The sequence below is a fragment of the Larus michahellis genome, chromosome 10 (assembly GCF_964199755.1).
Source record: "Larus michahellis chromosome 10, bLarMic1.1, whole genome shotgun sequence".
Taxonomy (NCBI): Eukaryota; Metazoa; Chordata; class Aves; order Charadriiformes; family Laridae; genus Larus; species Larus michahellis.
In genome coordinates, this window is record NC_133905.1 from 16344537 (window position 1) to 16365980 (window position 21444).

Here is a 21444-nt window from a genome sequence, read left to right on the forward strand (position 1 = left end):
AGAGTCTCTGCCGGCTCTGGGGCCGCCCCACACCAGGGCTGGCAACCGGGGACATGAGGCCAGTATCGAGGCTCCCATGTCGACTTGCTATGGGGTGCCAAGGGGCAAAAGCAGAGGACAATTGTTAAGGACCCCTCATGTGAGCCTCGTCTGTGAGCAGGCATTTGGCTCATTTAGCCCAAAGCAAGACAACAGACTTCACTATCCTGTGCTAAATTAATTAGCACAGTTGCTGCATGACAGCAGCATTTGGAAACGGGACTGATGCGTCCTATTCCTCCTACCCTGCCGAGATGCACCCAAGATTTATGACCGCTCTCACCCTGAATCCTGTGAGACTCTCCTTAAAATTTCTGCTCAGACAATGTGGATGGATTCAACAACGTCTGAACATCACAACAGTCTCGCTGCCGACAATTTACCTGCCGTCACTCCTGCAGCGGCTTTTATGAAGTGCTGTGGGCACAGCTGAAGCCGTTCGAATGATGGGCATGTTTCAAGGGCCATTACCACATCATCTGCCCTGTCATTTCAGGCTCATCTTAAGAGAAGCCGCAATCGTGCTGTTACCCTCCCCGGGTGCAGGCTCGCAGCCGTGGGGCTGACATGCCGCGGGCGCTCACCGGCTGCCCAAAAACACTCCGAATTACGGCCCTGACTGCGGGAAGCGCCTATGCACAACTCCAGACAGGAGACTGCTGGCGGATGGCAACCCACACCCCTAAAACTAAGCACATTTTACGCCTTACTGAGCTCAGTCGTAACATGGATATTCCTTCCAAAATCATCGTCAGGAGTGCTAATTTAAGCAGAACAAATGCAGGGATTTGAGGCTGTGTCTGTTAAGAAACTGGACCACGTGCCTCCACCGGGCAGGAGATGTTGACAACCAGCCTGTTTGGCACAGCCCCTCCTCCCCGGGCTGGGCGCAGCAGGGCCAGTATTTTAATTCCCTTATTACCATTATTATTTCATTAATGGAACCAGACTAAATCTTCAGCTCTCCCCTCTCTTCAGCCCCTTTAGGCGATCAGGCCAATCTTCAGGCCTCACAGCGAGGGCTGAGACGCGAGCAGGACCACCACCGCTCCGCTCCGAGCCCGGACCCCGGCTTGGGTGCACCTCCCGCCTGGCACCTGTCCCCCCCCGGCCACGACCACGTGTCTTGGGTTGGTGACACATTACAGCAACACGTCCCTGGACAAAAACGCAGAAGAAACTTGCTAAAACCCAAAATGTATGCGAAGCAACTGGGCTGTGTCTGCGGGGGCGAGGGACGATGCCCCCCAGCCGGACCACCACAGGGCTGGTGACTCTCTGCAGTGGCCGGGATGGTCCGTGGGTGTGGGGACCGCAGGCCATGGCACTGCCCCCTCCTCCCATTTGCATGGGAGAAGACATGAGCAATTCCCACCGGGCAGGGTGTGAGGTGCAGGTGCCAGCCAGCTCTACGGCTTTTGCAGCAGCTGGCCAGCAAACGGCAACTCAAATACCTGGTGCCGCCACAGACCCACAGCATCCCCTGCCCCACGGCACACACAGAGACAGCACCCTGCGGGCGCGGGCAGGGCTGTCCCTGCCGCTGGACCTGCACGAGTGCGGTGCCACTCTCCGGAAACCACCTCAACCGCGGTCCCCTGCGCCCCAGCACGCACCAGACCCCGCTGCCACCGGTCGCGTCAGACGTGAAGTAACAAAGACTGATCTCAAAAACTTCCTCTGCTAAAGCGAGTGCCAAGCAGGAGACAGCACGCTCAGAGCTGCAGCTCAGTTCACATGGGACCGAGACGGAAGGATAAAGTGTTGTGGATGCAGGTGACTTCGCTAAATGCATTTTGCAGTTTTATGGCATTTCATTCTATTAAAAAATAAAATCACAGCCCAAATTCTTAAGTGTGTATGTTTCCCCCTGTAAGTGGGCAATGCAGCTTTTTTATACCATCCAGAGGACACGCTAGCCATTCATGCTTCTGACATAATGGTCTCTTCATTCACAGACGGACCTTTAGAAATGCACTTGGGTTTATTTATTTGTCTAGGGGACGGTTATCTCTAGCCCCTCTTCATTACTCTTTACCAATATTAACAACCTGAAACTCACAAGGCTCCTTCCTGCTGGGAAACCAAGCACAGGCACCTCAGGCCGCCCGGTAGCCTGAGAGATGCTCAGCTACCCGGGGACCAGACCCCGGCATCTGTCTCAGCCCGAGGGACACGGTCCTTTCTTCTCGCAGGTGGCCGAAATCACGGGAAGTGCCTTATCTGCTGCGCCTGCCTGCTTATAAATCATGTACTTCAGAGCTCATATCAGCGCAAAGTGTTTTCCACAGTAAACAGGATGTCGCTATTCTAACACAGGCCAAGCTTTATTTTGGCCACGTACATCCTTCCTCCGAAACACCTTTCTTCAAATGACATCAGCTCTTCCGACGGACGGGCAGGAGGAGACACATGGTGTTTCCCTCTCTGGGGTCCCAGGGTGGGGTGACAGGCTGCGCTGCTGCCATCGGTACACCGCAGCACCGAGGGGACACCTTAACCCTGTCACGTTACAGTAAACAGGATACGGCCACAGCACATCCTTCTGCAGGCACCAGGCAATCACTGCAGCTTGGGAAATCGCGCTCAAAGGCTGTGCTAAAAGGCTTTCTCCATGCGTAACGGGTTAAATCTCACTCCATCTTAAATCAAACTGCCCTACCCCGAAGTGGGGAAAGCATAAACATTAAGCTTTCTTCCAAAACCAATCTCTTTCCATCATGTGCATTTTAAAACAGCCCTGTGGGTATTTACTGTATTGCCACTATTTTTCAGCTACACGCTCTGGACACTCGGTAACTCACAGAAATACCGGGCGAGTCTAGATTCGAATCCTTCTGCACCCGAAACATTTGGCTCTGCCACTTTGACGCTAACGAAGAGCCACCTCGCCAGCGGGAGCCAGCCCATGGCAGCTCCGGCCGAGCCGCGCTGCCGTCACCCGCACACTTGCAAGAAGGGCGTACTCGGGATTTTCGCAAAATTTCACAAGTGATGCAAATTAACTCAAACCAAGGAGCCACATCTAAGAGGAGAGTTAGTCAGATTAACCCCTGAGCGGGATCGCAAAAACAAAGCGGAACAGAAATGAAAGATTTCCAGCCACGTCAGAGCTCAAGTTCAGCTGTTTTTGCGGTGCGCATTCAGTTCCTTATCCCAGGCCTAAAAAGAGCAGAAAAAGCGATTTCCCAGAATTTCCATTACAGCTCCGCGGCCCTGGGAGCTGTGCCCCAGCGGCATCCGCGCAGGATGTCCCTTCGGGAAGGAAGTCTGCTGGAAACAGAAGGAGGAAGAGGAGTGGTGAGGCAGCACTCAGGAAAACCATGAAACCTACTGATTTCTGCATCCTGTGTTTGTGACCTTAAAAATAGTTCTTAGGCAAAGATGGAGTTTATTTCTGAATCAAAAGCGGGCTGCAGTTCAGAAAAAAAGCCCTGCAGCTTTTGCTTTCAGCACGGCTTTCCCGATTCCGCTGCACCGGCTCTGGAGGCGCCGCGGAGCAGCAGAAGTGGGACGGGAGTCCGGCCCCTTTCATGCCTCGTATCAGAGCGGATTAAAGCGCTGGCTTTTAGCATGCCTGGAGTCCTGGGAAAATGACACAGCCAGCATCCGATAATCCGCTCCAAACTTGTTGATTTGTGGGACTTAGCCATCGTCTTCATAGGCTCAAAATTTGGCAGCTGCTCCTACACAACTGACATTTTCAGGCCATTAAAGTCTGTGATAAAAGGGCTCTAGTTTTATCTCTTGCCTTCCTTAACATAAACCATTAGGCTTTTATTAACGTTTAGGTATGACTCAGGGAAATCTCTGATCGCAGAGAGAATATTCAAAATAATTTGGATTCTGTCCGAAGAGAATAGCTGGACACGGACTCAAAGTCGAGCAGTAGACAGAGGCTGAAAACCAGCGCTGAAATATTGCACAGACACCGCAGGAGAAGGGGCAGAGGCAGCGATGGTGGCCAGCCAGCCCGGCATTACGCAGACTGAAAGCACAAGCCCTGCTCTGTGCCGGCAGAGCCCAGACCGGCCAGGGAACCCCTCCAGGCAGAGCCCATTCATCCCGCAGCCCCCCCCAACGCTGCCAGCAGTTTGTACACACAATCACGCGTTTATCTGCTGGAGTGTCGCAACCAGAGCTGTCAAAACCAGGCTTTTTGGGATGCCTGGAGGAAAATGTCATCCTCAGAAGAGGGCTCTACTGTTCAGGCACTTGAGACGTAAGCGGTCTCTAATTGTAGTGCTGCCGCAAGGGCAGGCATTACCACAGAGCCCCTCTAACTTCCCATCACATTTTTTAGGCAATGGGAGGCAAATCAACATGCACTCTTGGCCAGTCGAGGCACTCAGGCTGAGAACCTCTCATAAAATGAATCTTGCTGAATTTTCCTCAAGAATCATCCACACTAAGCAATCAGCCCCCCCATGGCACAGCAGACATCCTTAGAAAAAAAAAATAAAGGTTTAAAATAAGATATGCACCCTGGTTTCACTATTTACTCAGACCACAAGTTTCTCGAGCGAAGAAGCAGTGGTTTTGCTGTGTTTTGCACATTTGCACAGTGCCAGCCCTGGCTCTGCAAGCCACCAGTGTGACACCAGTAATGGGCTGCCAAACACCCCTCTGTCTGCTCGCAGTGGGAGCCCGGACCTGGCTCCACCACCACCATGCCTGCGGCTCCTCCAGCCCAGCGGCATCGCAACACGGCCGGGGCACGGTCCCGGGGGGAACTGGCACCCACCGACCGACACGAGGGGCCCGTCGGCGTCCATGGGACCTGCCCAGATGCTCCCTCGGCTGCAGCCCTCTCGGGACCTCTCGGCAACCCTCCGTGTTGGTTCATGCCCTGGGCAAGCACAGCGATCCACATGCAGCCCCACGTACCTCCCCCCGACACAGGTGACAGCTGGGACGAGTGTCACCTCCAGCCCCGGATCAGAAAAGTTAATGTCTTGCTGAAGAGGAGTAATTGCTAATGAAAAACTGCCACCAGACCCCCCCTCCACGCGGAGCACCATTCCCCGGCCGAAGGCACACCCGCCACGGCACCGCCAGCGGCACCACCAGTGCGGGGAGAGAAATGACCCTGTCAGCGCACCACAGACAAATGTCACCCCCGTGCCAAAAAGCGTTCCTTCAGCTTCTGCAGAGCTCCTGATGCCTGGCAGTTTTTCAGCCTCTTATCTTCATTTTTATTTTACAGGAAAGCTTTTTTCCCTCGTCTAATAAAACTTGTTCTTCCCCCTCCCTGCTCTCAGCTCCAACCCTTTTCTTTCCTGCCAGCTCCTACCGTTCGCTCTCAGCGGCTCCACATGGGACATTCACCTGATTAAAACAACAGAGGAATGCAGGCTTGCGTCCCTCACATGAAGTGAGCAGAGCAAACCCCAGCGAGCGCAGACGGATGGCCACAGCAAGCACTCTGCACACGAGTGGTTCTCCTGCGCTGCACAAGAATTACTCAGGAACCTGCACGGTCGGAGGCATGAGATGCCAGCAGCCCTGGGTGCCCAAGCCACCATGTCCTGCCCTTCACTGATTTCTGAGTTTTCAGCAACGGTCGAGGTGCATGCCCGTTCCGAAGTGATGGGCTCATCAGACCATGTGCCTGAAGCCGGACTTGGGGCCAGAGCTGACCCAACGGGCTGAGCCCACCAGCCCCCCGAAAGCAAAAAGGGAAACTTTTCCAGTGAGTCTGCAGAGACACAGCCCTCCAGCCAGTTCAAGGCCAAGCCTTGAATTCTTAGATGCTGCCTGCATCTAAGCAGCAGCCGTTCACCTCTGCCGCGGCCGCAGACCTCAAACCACCAGAGGTGAGGTGGTTTGAAACACCGGAAGATGCTCTCGGCGCCACGACTCAAACCCAGGCTCTGGCTGCAGCTCCAGCAGCGCAGCCCCGGGCAGACCTCCCCTGCGCTGGCTCTGCTGCGGCTGCAAGAGCCCATCGCGGGGGGTGACGCAGCCAAAGGATTGGGACGGGAGCAGGGAACTGCTGTCAAAACCAGCCCGTCTGTGATGGTGAGGCCAAAGCTCGACAACGGCTCGAACAAACACAGGCTTCCTGCAGCCACCCATCTTCCACTGTGTCGCTTCAGGTGCAGGAGGAAAGGGCGGAGGTGTCTGTAACAGAGCTCTCCTCCAGTGTTAGGGAGGATGTAAGAGCTCCAGGAATCCAACAGCGGGACCGACGCCAGACACCGGCAGTGTGATTACCCCCTCAGTTCCCTCCGCCACCTTCTCCTGCAGGAACTGGTTGGACTCGCGGCCACCCATCGCCCCACAAGCCACAACCCTGTCATGCCGGCCCCAAGGCTGAACTACTGGTAAAGACAGCGGAGGGCACTGCTGGCAGGACCAGCTCTGCGCAGCCCTCCCCCAGAACACCTTCCAGGAGGGCCCCTCCCTTGCTCCGCACAAGCCGGGGGTCTGGCTCCCACCAGCGCGTCACCCTGCAGGGAGCAGAACCAGCACGTGCGACTGCACGGGGAACTGCTCAAAGCGGAGAAACAGAAAGAAGCGGCAGTCTTTTAACTGAAATTGCACATCCTTCATGCCGCCAGGAAGACTGGTCAAGCTTATTATGTTAGCCTTCATCCTGCATTAAACACAATACTTCAGATTATACAATCAAATCCCCCAGGAATGGGCAGGCAGAGGGATTAGCGAACAACAGGCTCCAAAGGGGTTGTCACAGTCCAAACACCATGCATTTAAGCAGTGGGAGTTTGGATGTCCTTTAAATTCACCCCCGCTGGAAACGTGGCTCCTCTGCCCCGCTCCCCAGGGACAGGCGCAGAGCTGATCCCAAGGATGCCTGCGCCGCTCTGGAAGCCCAACTAACACGTCCCCCTTGAAACTGTTTGGAGAAAGATGCTTGATTTATTCAGGCTGTATTTTCTTAGCTGTTCTTTCCTTGGGAGAGCCCCCCCCCTTCCACCACTCAAGCTGTGTTTCTCATTTACGTTGAGCTTTGGCTCCAGAAACCAATCCCAAACTATTCAAACTCCCTCCCACAGGGAAGAGTCCTGGGTGAACCATGAGTTTCGATCTTCAGGGGTTATTTTTTTATTATTGCTACTACAAACACTTAGCACTTTACATGCTCAAAGTGCTCTGACAGCATATCTGTGCAATTCTGGGCTGAAAAAAGCATCCATTAAAGTAACAACTTCTTACCTAACACAACTGGTCTTTTACATGTGTCAGTTCAAATCTGCTTCATTTAGCAATAGTTTATAGTAAATGTTTTCCTGTATTTTCCTCATTAGTTCTGCCGAATCAATTAAGCTCTGAGATAATGAGCAGAACTCTACTCTTCTTTTATGCATCCTCGGTAAAATCTGCCTCTGAACGGCAGCACTGCCCCACGCCACCGAGACATTCTCCACGGGCACCGCCGCGCGCATCGCCCGCTCCTCCATGGGCATCACCGCGCGCATCGCCTGCTCCTCCATGGGCACCGCCGCGCACATCACCTGCGCAGCAGCCTCAGCACCAGCGTCCAGAAACAAAACAACGCCACTTGCTCCAGGCCCGCTGAGGTAGCTTGGCATGGAAAGGTTAAAGAAGCCTTTTTGCTCCTTAACCGAGCAAAAGCGGTCGCATTAAGTGACTAAGGCATAAAGATGGGTGTGCGGCAGATGCACTGCTTCCCCAGCTCGCAGGTGTACCCTTCCTCCACTCTAACACACGAGACAGAGACCTCTGCCCTCATTTGGGGAACTGAGAAAACTCAACAGGTTAAATGGATGGTTATGGAAAGTGAGAAGAATTAAGGTGTGAGCTCCTGTGGCCTGTGGCCACGCTCTCCTTTCGCAGGCAGCACCTGTACGAAGCGCGAGGTACCTCCAGGCATCTCTCTGAAAGCACTGTGCTTGTTGACGTGCCAGTATTGCACCTCCACAGCGCTACAGAGTCATTTTTGGAGCTCCTCCCTTCCCACCCTGCCACCCCCCCCATTAGGAAATTAGGGTCAGAGGAATAATTTCAAAATTTATTAAAAATCAATGGTCCTACTGGATTCAGCAACTGAGCACCTCTCTTATTTGGTTAAAGTATGGAAGTCTTTCCTTTTCTCTACCATTTTATATTTTGTCTTCAAGATTTGTAGAAACTGATGTTTCCAAAGCTGTTCGTCCCAGGGCAGGGGGTTGGAACTAGATGGCCTCTAAAGGCCCTTCCAACCCAAACCATTCCATGATTCTATGATCCACTGAGCTCTGCGGCTTGCTGTGATACCAAACCTCAGGAAGAAACAACATGACAGTTAGGAGAACCCAGGGGCATAACATGGCAACCCCAGCTCCTCCCCAAAGCTTGAAACCTTTCTTCAGCAGCTTATTTGACAGTGGCCAAGGAGCCTTTCCACAGCAAGGGAGCCCCGGCGTGCCGGACAGCCGGCAGAGTGCTCTCCCGGCGGGGGGAATCCCAGGAGGGATGTGCGGGAACTTCCACCCATCCCAGCCTCCCGCCACGCGGCTCAGCCCAGAGACACGCGCGAGTCAAACCAAGCGGAACAGTGTGGGGACAAAGTCATGTGTTGCTCTCCAGATGCGGATGTCTGTCGCCTCAAGCAGAGACTTAGCCACAATTTCCTTCCCACTTAACGACCTGCCACACTGACTGCCTTGAAAGCCCGACCTGAGCCCGCTCCCTGCATGAGCCGGTTCCCAGAGCTGGGTCCACCACTCTCCGAGGAACCACGTGCAACAGCACAGCAGCCCTGGTGCCTTTGTACCGCTTGGAGTTCACATCTGGAGACATACTGAAGGATGACGGGGACTCATGAGTCAAAAAACTTTGGAAACTGCTATTTTATATTACATTTTAAACCCCTCATGTTTCACGTCTCCCCTTCTTCATCGAGTGCTATCACTATACTGTAAACTTTTCCCAACTCTTCCTAAAAAGATCACTGTACACACAGCCGTTTTCTAGAAGATGCCAGGTTTTCAATGGCCCCTTTTAATTAGGCGGTCCGCCAGAGATGGCTTTTGGCCACTAGCAGCTCACAACCCATTGAATCTTGGCAGCGGTCAGCAGACAGTGGGATGAAAATCCAATAGCCGAAGGGTTTTTGCTCCAGAAGGGAGCAGTACGAAGTAGCATAATACTTTAAACAGAGATGAGACAGGAACAGGGAGAAAAGTTCCAAATTTCCTTCAAATATTAGAGGTACATGTTTGCAAAATCCAGACTTTCAGGAAATTTTGCTTATGGGTTAGAATCGAAAGATTCGTATTCCAGTGCCACTTGCAATGCCTTAAGCTGCAGAACTATTGTCAGAGCAACGACTCTCCAATGGTTTGGGCCCAAAAAATGGGCAGCCGTGTTCCAGCAGCTGTTCCCGCCAGGCCGGGCCGCTGCTGCCCAGCATCAGCCACCTCCCACCAGCAGCGCCGCTGGCACAGGTTTGGTGGCCGCAGAGCCAAACGTAGGCCTGCAGCTCCACTGAGGGCTGAGACTTGAGCTGGGGTTTGTGCCCTGGACTCCAGCAGCCCCACCACGAGCCCTGAGCTCCCGCTGTGTCCCGCAGCCACCGCTCGTCCCCACGGTAGCACCCATGTGAGCACGGCAGCAAACCAGGGGACTGGGACTCTGGCCATGCCGCCTTCAGAATGAGATCCCCGGTATGGAAAAAAGCCTGAATATCCAAGTTCCTATCCTGTGAATATCCTAACCCCTATCCCTATCCTACCTGTGAATATCCTAACTCCTATCCCATTGCCCAGCTGAGAAACACCCGAAGGCAACATCCCTCTTGTCCCTCCCCTGGCTTGCAAGGCTGTGCTCATCTGTGCTCATCCCTTCCTCCAAAAAACAATGCCCCCTGGACTGGAGAGGAAGGCACAAGGGCTGGCAACAGTGGGTCGGCTCTGCTCAGAGCACGAGCCGTCACTGCTGCTCCGCTGCTGCTGCAGGACACCACTGTCCCCATGCGTTCCCGTCCCTGGGCCCAACCCCCAGCACACATCTGTGCGAGGAGCCAGCGTACGCTCCCCACGCTGGACAAGCCCCACTGACGCTCAGCGGGTAACGAGGCGAAATCATCACGAGCTTTGACATCAGGCTGCTCAACAGCGCACCACATCTAACGGGGGCTCATCCAGGCTCTGTTTGATATGGGCCTTCTGGGGAGCGGCCGTCCCACGCCCCTGCCGGCCTCGCTCTGCCGGAGCAGTGGCTGCCAGCAGAGCTGCCATCCAGATGTTAGAAATTAGTACTGCTCCCTCTGCTCAAAAATGTCAATAAACTCTACCGATCTCTCGAAGTAGGAGATTGCCATAGACAGTCTGCCACCTCCTCCACTTGCTGCAAGGTGTTAGATCCCAACTTGAAAAGAAAACAACTTGCAATAATTTCTTTACCGACTCAACAAAAAAAAAAAAAAAAAAACAACAACAACAAAAAAGGAAATAAAGCAAAGCAAGGCTGATCGCTCCTGCAGATGCAGTGGTCAGTTCACGCCCCCTGCCACGCCGTGCCCCTGGGTAGGTGTGCTGGGGATGGTGACACAGCAGCATTTGGGACCTCAGTTCAAATCCTGACACTGCCACCCATCTGATCAACAACAAGGCATCGACCAGGCGGTCTCTTACCACCTCCTTCCCCCCTTGAGAAGAGGGTGATAAGGCTCCCTGTCTGTGCCAAGGGTTCAGGACGACGATGGGCTCTGTGAGTGCTCGGGGCTGCAGCAGCGCCGTGGCACAACCCTGCTGCCCCCGCGCAGGGGCACAGCAGAGGCAGGGACGCCTCCGGGCATCACCACCCGCACTGGGCCGTGGAGCCGTTTCTTCCTCCCATTCAAGAACGCTGACCCCCGTCCATCACCTCCTCGGTGCAGACAAGCGGTCACATGCCTGCGCGCAATCCCTGCAGCTGGGGAGCCCCCGGCCACCATGGGCCAGCCCGCACGTGCCGCGCACGAGCCCGAGCTGGGAGGTGCAGGCACGCGGCTGTAGGTAGCGCGTGGTGGCGTTCAGGTGGTTATAATTGATTGTTTCCAACCGCTGCTGGTGCAGGCTTGCCCCGCGTTTGCATTAAATTACCACAGCCAGGGGCTCAGACCTATTATGTTTCCAACAACTTGCTGGAAGAGGTCACCAGAGCAGAATGTCACAACGGTGCAGTTGCCTGAGAGTTTAAATAGACGCCTAATGGGATTTTCAAGGCGTAGCGAGGTGTTTTTACAGCATCCCCAGGCATCCGTACACATCTCTAAGTGCCTTATTCACCTCTCTAGGTGCCCTCAGCCCCACCAATCTTCTCTCTCAATCACTATAAAATAGGCTTTGAAAAATCAGACAAGAGATGGGAAATCCCCTGATTTCCACCCAGCGAGACCCCACAGCTGAGCTAGCGCCCGTCGGGGCTCCCGGGGAGCAGGTTCACGTTCCTGCGTGGGAGCCAAACGCCTGCCCTGGAGAACTTCTGGGGCTACACGAATAAAAGTGGATGAAAACCCCCAAATGAAGGGAGATATGATCACCACCTGTGTATGACTGTATGAGCAGCCCACAGAGTGCTCTGTGTCCTCCCGGCCATGATGGACCTCCACGTGCAGCACTGGACTTGGCCAAAACGATCCTTTTCCTGTCTTCCACCTAAACCATTATTTAGTTACAGGAGATTCGATGAGCTCAATGGATCAAAATTAACCTGAACTCCTAGCTACCGAGAATAACGAGGTCTGTGCAGCCAGCTGCAGATATGGCTCTCCAGAAACCCAGGACCTAAACTGCACAACTGCTGCCTTCCAGGCGCAGAAACCTCTGCCGCTTCGACCGAATTCCCCTTTGCAATCTGGGATCTGTTTGAGCTTGAGATGCAAAGCAGGGGCGAGCCCGGGGCCCCGGCAGGCGCGTTCCCACCACCCACCTTCGGCTCGGGGGCACCCAGCCGCTCCCCAGGAGACACCCCCCACTCGGCACAAAGTGCCAGGGCTGCGCCGGCCCCCGGGCGCAGACAGCCCCCGGAGCCCAGCCTGCCTTCCCGGGGAGGGCGAGACTCACACGGCGCCTGCCCCTGGCTCCCAGCCGCCTGCCCGCGTTTCAGCTGCAAGCAGAAGGTCGTACGTCCACATCAGTTCCCAAGGGAGGGCACCCAAGGGTTGGCCAGGTGAGAGGCAGAGCAGGCACGCAGGACTCGGACGGTGGTTGGAGGGACACCCCCTTCCCACCCCTCGTAAAACAACATCCAGAAGCAAAACAGACTACGGCGATACAACAGCACGGCGCAGCTGCGCGGTGACGGGGCATTTGCACCTTCGGGTGGGCGCTCGCGGTTCCAAACACAATGCGTTCCGCGAAAAGCAGAAATTAAGTCTGCTACAAGAACTCCTGCCTCATTTTTAATGTACAAATTAAGTGTAAATTCCCAGTTTCCTTTCTGGGGCTAATCCTCTGGATTTATTTGAGTAGATGTAAGGTTAGAGCACATTTATTTTCATGTTTGGAATTTCTAAATTAGTATAAACCAGCACTTCAAAGTAACTCAGCTCCTATAAAACCCAATCCCACGGAGATGCCACAGTATATTTGGACAGTAAGTAGATGCTTTGTCATATTCCCACGTGTATATGAGGTTTTTTTTCTTTGGGAACATTTTCTGACTTGTTTCAAACCACATTTCTATGCCCAGGCATACATATATACTGAGACTGTTTACACAGTCTACCCAAGGAGTTCGTTTTATTTAACAACCCGTTACAGTAAAGCTCACTGGTGGGTATCTCATCATTACACCACAAAACACTGTGCTCAATGAGCATGCAGGATCTGACACAAAGCCACAAGAGCCAGAAACTTGAGAATTAACACTGAAACGCATCATTATCCCAGGCCGCCGTGCCTATGTTTTTTAGCATAGGAAACAAACCGGATTTTCAGCCTTTTTTGAGTTGCAGACCCCAAAACATTTCCCAGGAGAGCTGCGGATCCCTGGCTAGCAAATCTAAGTCTGACGAATACAAGTCTGCTTTCCCTGGTTACCTCTCTGGGAGGTTTTAGACAGAGAGCGTGGAGTTCGGTGCGGAAACCACAGAAGACGAGGAGTCGGCGCAGCCGGGAGCGTGGGATGGGGTTCCCAGCTCAGCCTTTCCTCAAGCGTGCTTCTTCGTCGCGTGGTCTGTGTTATTCTGTCTTAAACTCAGACCCCCGTGTCAGCCACCGCTTGGACGCCCAGGGCAGGGAGCTTTGTAGAAATGCCTGGAAATCCGCATTTGCTTGCCCCTCTGCTGCGGCCGCCGCTGGGAGAGTGGGGCTGGGACCGCTGCGGGTTGGAGCAGCGCAAAGGCGCCCGGTCCGTCCCCTCACCCGAACGCTGGCCTGAGGGACAGGGTGGTGGCGAGAGGTTGCCAAGGGGGTTTTTTCCCCCTGGGACGTGGCAGCGATGCAGCACGGCCGTACCTTTATGTTCACTGGCGCCAAGGGGAAGGTGCTGGGACACCCTGTGTGGCCGCTCCTCTCGGGCCATCGGGGTGCCGGGGACGGGGTCCGGCTGCTCTGCTTTTGCAAGGGCTCTGGCGTACCGCAGCTGTCCTGCGCTCCGGCCACGCAGCCGGCCTGACCTTCAAACCTACTGGACCATGATCCTGCTGGGGCAGAACAGTCCAAATATGAAGTAAACCCAGTGTCCTCGCAATTTGGTAAGCTCTGTCAGCACGTTGCTGCAAGTGACGCTACAGGCAGTCTGCGACAGAGAGCTCGTACTGCTCCTCACTCCTGGGGGCACGGGTCACAATTCCACCCGGGCTTCCAGTGGGCAAAACACAGTGACTCCATGCAAGTATTTCATTTTAACTGCATGCGTCACAAAGACAGCCCAGCATTTGACACAAAATTCATTATAAAAAGCTATTTCTGTTGAGGGAAAGCAATCCTAGCACTCACCCACTCACTCACGGTACAAGAACCCAATCAAACCAGATCCTTCCCTAATATATCCTCCTTCCCCTAAGCTGCTGCTGCTAATTCACCTCCTCGGTAAGTGACTTTTCAGCAGCATTCATTGAGAACAACCAACCAGCCTCCACTCCTGACCCAGACCATCCTCCTCGGCACGTACTCTCCACGTCTCACAAAGCCGTTAAGCATGTGCTTAATTGCAAGTCAGCGCTTCCATCAAAGCGAGGAGCCCGTTCCCAGGCCGAGCTGGTGGCTCCCCTTGCCCAGTAGTGGGGACGCAGACTAACCGGCCACCCAGGCTCCCCCGCACTGTCCCTAGCGCCGCCCGCTCCCCACAGCCCCCTGCCCCGCCAGTTCCACACTGGCACAGCGGGAGCCGGACAAGCGGCTGCCACCACGCCGACTGCAACTGCACAGGGACGAATCCCCTCCATCCAGTGCCAGCCTCCCGTCGCCTCCCATCGGACCCCTTGTCACGATGCTGTGGGGTGATGAGCCTGGCCTCTTGCCGGCGAGTGCTGCCACGGGGACGGCCAGCATGCCACGGGCCTGCTGCCGAAACCCATCACCGGCGGGCGAGGGCTGCAGGTCCCTGGCTGAGTCACAGCCAGTGCTGCAGGAGAGGAGCATTCAATTAGACAGAAGAGCACACAAGGGGGCAATGATTTTCCTTTCACACTGCATTATGCCTAACAGCCCGTGCTCTGTATTTATAACAACCGACTACTTCAGCCTAACGTGCGCTTGGAATGAATCAGGCCATCATTAGGTTTTTATTTTTTCTTCCAGAAGGAGCTTAAAACCCAACCACCTAGTCCACGGGAAGAACTAATGAACCACAATTTTGATAATACTGGAGCACCTATCACTGACACACGGGCAAAAGAAAACCTGGAAGCCCACCAACGGGTGGAGAAGTGGAGCTCACAACGGGAAGGCAGCTAGATGCCGATCTGCTCCACCGAACCAGCTGCTGCTTTAATACATTTTCCTGCTGCGTTCCCAGGGCTGGGACACAAAATGTATTAGAGTATTTCATTGTCTTGAAGGTGGAAATTGATGTTGGGTTTTTGCGGCACAAAGAAACACGATATTACAACTCTTCTCTTGACACTGCCACTCTGGGACTTGAAAACGAAAACAGCTTGTTAACTTGTTGGCAATTCTAATGATTAAGTAAAAGGCAAAAAAAATGAAAGGCTCTCCTTCTGACTGGTAGGAAGACTTCCCAGCAGGCTTGGTCAGCGGTTTTAGAGAAATACGCTTCAAATATATGGGAAGCGTAGAAATACTAGGCATGAATGAATATTAATGGTGTGCTTCATTTGTATCCTGCTGTACTTGACATCAAAGGATCTCAAGGCAGCTTTACAAATGTAATCTTACGCTACATGTGAGTTAGGTTTCTGAATAATAGTAATAAATATAGGAGTACGTGGCAAATCAGGAAACTGAGGCACCTCAGGTCAAATGACTGGTTCAAGGACAGCGACACTGCAGCAGCGTCAGTTGGGACCAGAGCCCGGTTTTCCCCATCCACCCTATATAACCACCAGCCGTACTGCTGCCTCCATGTAAACAAATTTTCTCACAGCCTGATCTCACCACAATGGTAAATACGGAGGGTTTCTACTGACTTCTATAGGATTGGAGAGGCTCGGTGATTTCTAGCTTGCTCCTCCTAACCTCACATCCCTTATTGTTTGCCCCTTCAAGAACACAGCCATCCTCCGCCGACTGCCTTTGTGGCACCAACCGACAACACGCTCCTTGCCTTCCTCGCCCACCCAGGGAGCACCCAGAGAGGGGCTGCTACCAGGAGCATGCTCTACAGCGCAACAGCCAGACCCAAAGACACAGTGAAATGTCATTCCTGCGCTAAGCCTCCCTGGAGTCACTAGGGAATCAGCTGGCTAAATATCTTACTGTATATAGCACTTTGAAAATACAAATATTAGCCAAGATTATCTTCCCTACTGAACAAGAGTTAGAAAACCCAGCGTCTTCCCAACAGATCTGGAGCACTGGGGAAGCTCAAGGGAAGCGGGTGTCTTTCTGCCATTGACTTTCGGTTACAGCTAGGCCGTTAACTCTCCAAGCAGCTCCACAACTCTCAGCCCCTCTTGACCCGCCTGGCAGAGACAGTTCAATCCTGCGCGGGGCTGAGGATGCTGAGCTTCAACCACAGCCAACAAGAACTGCGGGTGCTTTCTCGTCCCGTAAATAGGATTCCTGACTCCCAGTGACTCCTCTGAGAGCAATCACCACGCCAAGGCTTCAGGACTGGGCTCCCAGTGTTTAACGTACCAAGTCTTTGTGGAATTAACTCAAAAGCCAGGACAACTACCAGATTTCCTGGCTGTCAGGCAGCTTGTACTTTGCCACCAGGGAAAAACTATTCAACTTTGCTAGAATAGGTCTATGAACCAGTGCATTAAGAGTACATATTTTAACACAGCATGGAGATGCCACACTAAACACTTCGGTTACCATGGGAAACCTTTCTCTCTTTGCCACTGGCACTGCACAGGGAAGCCCAAGCCCAAACGCTCTGTCTTGCCTTTGAAATCAAACAGATGTTTTTACGATCTTTGATGGAGCTGAGTTATGCATCCTTCCCAGAGGAAGGGAAAAATGCAGTGTTAAAGCAGCCCTTCTTTCCTTCTCTTTTTCACAAGCATCGCATATCTTTAGTGAAAGGGAAAACAGGCGTCTTTATCTGGCACTAACATCTACGGCCACTTGGTAACAAATTGTGACAATGGCAAACTTTTACCCCGAACGTCAGGAAACAAGGCAGCCTGTGTGCGCCGGGCTGTCCGGCCGCGGGCCGGGCCGGGCCGTGGGAAGGCATCGGGCGGGCGGCAGACGGGGAGCGGGGACAGCGCGCCGTGAGTCACCGGCTCACCGGGAACGGGCCGTGGGAACGGCGGCGTCCCCTGACACATGGGGGGGGGCGGTGTCTCCCCCCCCGGCCCACGCACGGACACACACGCGTTCTCTGCTCGGTACGAGCCCCGCCGCACGCCTGCCGGCGGGGGGGGCTGCCGGGACCACTTTGACGGGGTGACCCGGAGCGACGCGGGGAGCGCGGAGCGGGGCACGGGGACAGGAGCCGGGGGAGAGGAGCGGAGCGGGGAGAGAGGAGAGGAGCGGAGCGGGGTACCGGAGCCGGGTACCGGAGCGTACCCGCCCGCCCGCAGCGCCTCCGGCCGTGGGACGCGCTCCCGCCCGGGATAACGGCGCGGCGGCAGCAGCAGCGGGACGAGACGAGACGAGACGGGACGGGACGGGCCCGCCGCCTCCCGCCGGCCCCCCGCACCCGTCCCGTCCCGGGACGCCCCGTCCCGGCTCCCCCCGCCGCCGGCAGGTGCCCGTACCTGTATGTTGCGCTTCTCGCAGGCGGGGCCGGTGCCCTGCACCACGCTGTCCAGCACGGTGACCATGCCGGCGGCCGGGCTGACGAAGCAGGAGTTGCGGGCAGCCCGGATCGTCTCCTCGATCTCGGCGAAGCGGAAGACGCAGAGCGCGGACTGCGGCCGCCCCCCGCCGCCGCCGGCCCCGGCCCGCTCGAAGACGCCGAAGAGCAGCTCCTCGGCGGGCGGCGGGCCCGGAGCGGGGGCGGCGGGGCTGCTCCAGGCCGCCCGCGCCGGGAAGACGGAGACCAGGCGGGTGAAGGCGTCGGCGGCGCCGCCGCAGCGCAGCCCCAGCTGGATGTAGGACTCGGTCAGCTTCTTGGTCTCGCCGCTGCCGTTGAGGGTGGCCTCGGCCGGCTCGCCCAGGCAGATGCGGGCCAGCAGGCTGTGCGAGGGGCTCTCCTTGTCGCCCGCGTTGGCCTCGCTGTTGAGCGCCAGGTAGGCGTAGGGGCGGCGGGCGGGCGGCGCGGCGCCGCGCTGCAGGAAGGCGCGGACGAAGCTGAGCTTGTGCCGCGCCTTGGCGCCCTGCTTGATCTTGAAGATGTTGTCGTCGGAGGGGTTGATGTCGAAGGTGAAGAGCTTGGCCAGGTCGCCGCGGGCGTTGAGGGCGCGGATGGCGATCTCGGGCGTGTTCTCGAAGCGGTGGTCCTCCAGGCTGCGGTTGCGGGGGAAGAAAGGGCTGCCGAAGCCGGTGTAGGTGGCGGCCACCAGCAGCCGCGCCCCGCCGCCGCCGCCGCCGCGGCGCAGCACCAGCCCCACGGTGGAGGCGTTGGGGTGGTTGGCCGCCACGTTCAGCATGCTGGGGAAGACGGTGACTGGGTCGCTGCCGCCCGGCGGGAAGCGCACGGCCACCGCCGAGATGTTGGCCATGCTGCGCAGCTGGCAGAGGCCCTGGTAGATGGAGCCGCAGACGACGAGGACGCCCTGCTCGGGGTCGGGCTGGAGGATCTTGTTGTAGTTGTTGGTGAGCACCTTGGGGTGCTCGCAGGAGGCCTGCGGCAGCTGCGGTGCGTGGCAGAGCGGGCTGTCGAGCACCGGCCCCACCGCCGCCTCCGCCTCCAGCGCCAGCTCGCCCCCCGACAGCTGGAACAGACGGTTCACGGCCGCCAGGTAGACGCGGGACCCGGGGCCGTCCAGGGCGAAGTTGTTGGTGGGGGTGGGCGAGAGGAACTTGCGCTGCACCTCCAGGCCGGCGGCGCGGCCGGGCAGCAGCGGCAGCAGCAGCAGCAGGAGCGGCAGCAGCGCGGGGGGCCGCGGCTCAGCGCCCGCCGGAGCCCGAGCCGGAGCCAGAGCCATCCCGCCGCCCGCGCCGCCGCGCCGCAGAGTGCACGGGCCGGCCGCCGAGCGGCGGGAGGGGCCGGGCCGCGGGGCCGCTTCCTGCGGAGGCAGCGCCCGCCGCCGAGCCGGGCCCGCGGGAAGTGGCGGCCGCGGCGGGTACGCGGGTGCGCGGCGCTGCGCGGCGGGGGGCGGCGGGGCGCGCTGGCGGCCGCGCCTCCCGCCCGCCCCCCGCCCGCCCCCGCGCCCGCCCTCTCGCCGCTGCTGGCGGGTCCCGGTGCCGGCCCGTCATGTGCGGGGAATGAAGTTACCGGCGCTCCCCCGCGCCGCCGGCCGGCCGCGCACCGGGCAGCAGCGGGCAGGGCGGCGGCCCCCGGCCCGGGAGCGGCTCCGCCGGGGGGCTTCCCGCCTTTCTCTGCGCGTTTTCGAGCAGAGGGGGCCGGGGGCGGGGGGAGAAGCACTGTTCCCCTGCGGAGCAGCACGGCGAGCCGGCGTAGAGACCTCCCCGCAGCCCCGTGAGCTGGGCGCGGGGCAGAGTCGCGGGGAAGCGGCGGTCGGGCTGGCCCACCTCGGGACAGGCAGCGCCTGGAGGGGACGCACACGCCAAGCCCGTCCGGGAAGGGTGTCCCCCTAGCCCCCCCGCGGCGTCCCCCTAGCCCCCCCGCGGCACGGACGCCGCGCCGGGGCCTGCCGGCCCGGCGCTATGGGCTGCGCGCTTGGGGGGAGCGGGGGGGCCGAGGCGTCAGCGCGGCCCCGGGACACCGCCCCCGACGGCCTGGGGTCGGCCGCGGCCCCGCTGCCGCCCGCCCGGGGGGGTTCAGCTCCTCGGGGAACGGGCAGGGGGCGAAGCGCAGGCCTCCGCGGCCCCACCCCGGAGAAGCTTTGCCCGCACGGCTCGCCAAAAAGACGAGTTCAAAATGGGACTGTGCATCTCCTCTGCCCTCCAACGGGCTCTTTCTTAACTGTGGAGAAAAAAAAAGGCAGCGAAAGAAGTGATAATATTCCCAAATTCCACCCACTGGAATCCCCAGCGGGGGGAGCAGCCCCGAGGGAGCGCAGCCTCTGATCCACCCTCCCTTATCGGCGTGGGAACGCACCACCTGCGCGGTGGAGGTGTCGATTCACGCCCACGACGGTTCTTCCCTTGACTGCGGGCATGTGAATTTACCCCCTCGTCCTGGAGCTGCCGAACGAGGCTCTGGAGAGAAGGTCAGGATCTGTCCTGGTACAGAGACTGCCTGGGCCGTGCTCTCTGCATTGTTTGCCCACGTAGGTTACGTCCCTGCCGTCTAAGTGAGAGAGCCCTGAGCGGGTGGCCAGACCAGCACTCATCTCCTGCCACACCATCACGACACAGGGCACAGCTCTCTCACCCAGGCTCTGAGTCACCCAGGAGGGACCTGGCTCCTTGGGCAGCACATCGAGTTCCCCATGCAAGATGGGGCACGGGTGGGCTCCGGGGCATGGCAGATACCCTGGTCGTGGCGCTACCCTGGTCGTGGCGCTCGCAGCACTGTGTGGGTGCTTCAAGCTGAAGCGATGGCAGAGCTGGCGGCCAAGTGGAGCGGTTACAGGGTGTGGGCACAGCATCCCTGTCACAACCTGAGTTTCCACGAGGAGCAGAGACCTAGCTGGAGCACCCACGCAGTGGTACAGCAGTAAATCAGTACAATGGCACAGGTCCCCTGATGAGGGTTGAGGATGGAGACACCGTGCCATCCACAAATAGCTAGCAGCGTTTAAAGCAAGGGTGGGAAATCAAGGCTGGCATTTGGTCACAACCGCCTGGAAATGCTCCGCAGGCGAGCTCTGGAAGGCTGTGCTCCCTCTCCCCATCCCCGAGCGCTGCCTTACCGCCCTGCCTGTTCTTGGGGCACATATCTTTGTTTATACAAAACATGTTAGGAAGGTTGATGAGGATTCTGCACGACTTCTGTTCTGGAGAGAAAAATCCTCTGTTGTTGTCTAATCTAATTTCTACACCTGCCAATTTCTCTCACCCTCTTCCTGTCCTCCTCGCCCTCTTCAGAGCACTAATTAATACATAACCGCCTTGGCCACGCCATGTCCACCGAAAATGTGCATTGAATTAAATGCTGTGCTTTTGTGCTATCTAACTCATTGTCTCTGCTAATCATATCCTTAATTAATACAGTTATTAGCTGTTTTTAAACGTGGGACTCCCAGTTGTTGGGTTTTTTTTTAAACTACAAGTTAGCAATTTTAAAATGTGATCATGTCTTTAATTACACAGAAATAAACCCCCATGATCCCAAACCCTTAATCCGCCTATTTTAGGATTTCTTATGGCTGCTTATCCTGATAGTAGAGCATCTTCCATGTGAAATCAGCCTTTTAAGGCATATCAAATTAGGTTCCAGATTACAGTCAGTTAAAAAAAAATTAGGCCAAAGAACACAGAAAAATGTGGACTTACCCAAAGGTATCCAGCACTGGCTTTGTCAGAAAAAATCCCCCAGGAGCTCTGACTCCCATTTCCTATGCCGAGCAGTTATCTACACTGATACAATTAAAGCCAAAATATTTGTGGTATTGAAGGATTATTTGACAAAGATTTTATTGTTGTTGTTGTTGTTAGGAAACAATCCGCTGGTAAGATGCTTTGAGGGGAATATTTTCCACAAATGATTTCCCACCCCTATTATCTGGGCTGTTAGAAGCTCCAGTGAGTATTTCAGGGTAATGCTCCTAATGGAGTAGTAGAGGTTTTTAAATCTCTCATACACAGATTTCACCATTATTTTTTGTTCAGGAAGAAAAAAAGGTCAAAATGAAACCACATGCCT

The 21444-nt window shown here is 56.2% G+C and overlaps 1 protein-coding gene across 1 annotated transcript in view; it reads right to left on the bottom strand.

The window, feature by feature from the left end:
• PLXND1 (plexin D1) overlaps positions 1 to 18804 on the bottom strand; it is an 83777-nt gene extending 64973 nt beyond the window's left edge. Inside the window, exon 1 of the mRNA XM_074602486.1 lies at positions 17327 to 18804. Coding sequence (XP_074458587.1) covers positions 17327 to 18658 — 1332 coding nt within the window. The 5' untranslated portion in view covers positions 18659 to 18804. The remainder of the gene's footprint in view (positions 1 to 17326) is intronic.
• Positions 18805 to 21444: the final 2640 nt, after the last annotated feature.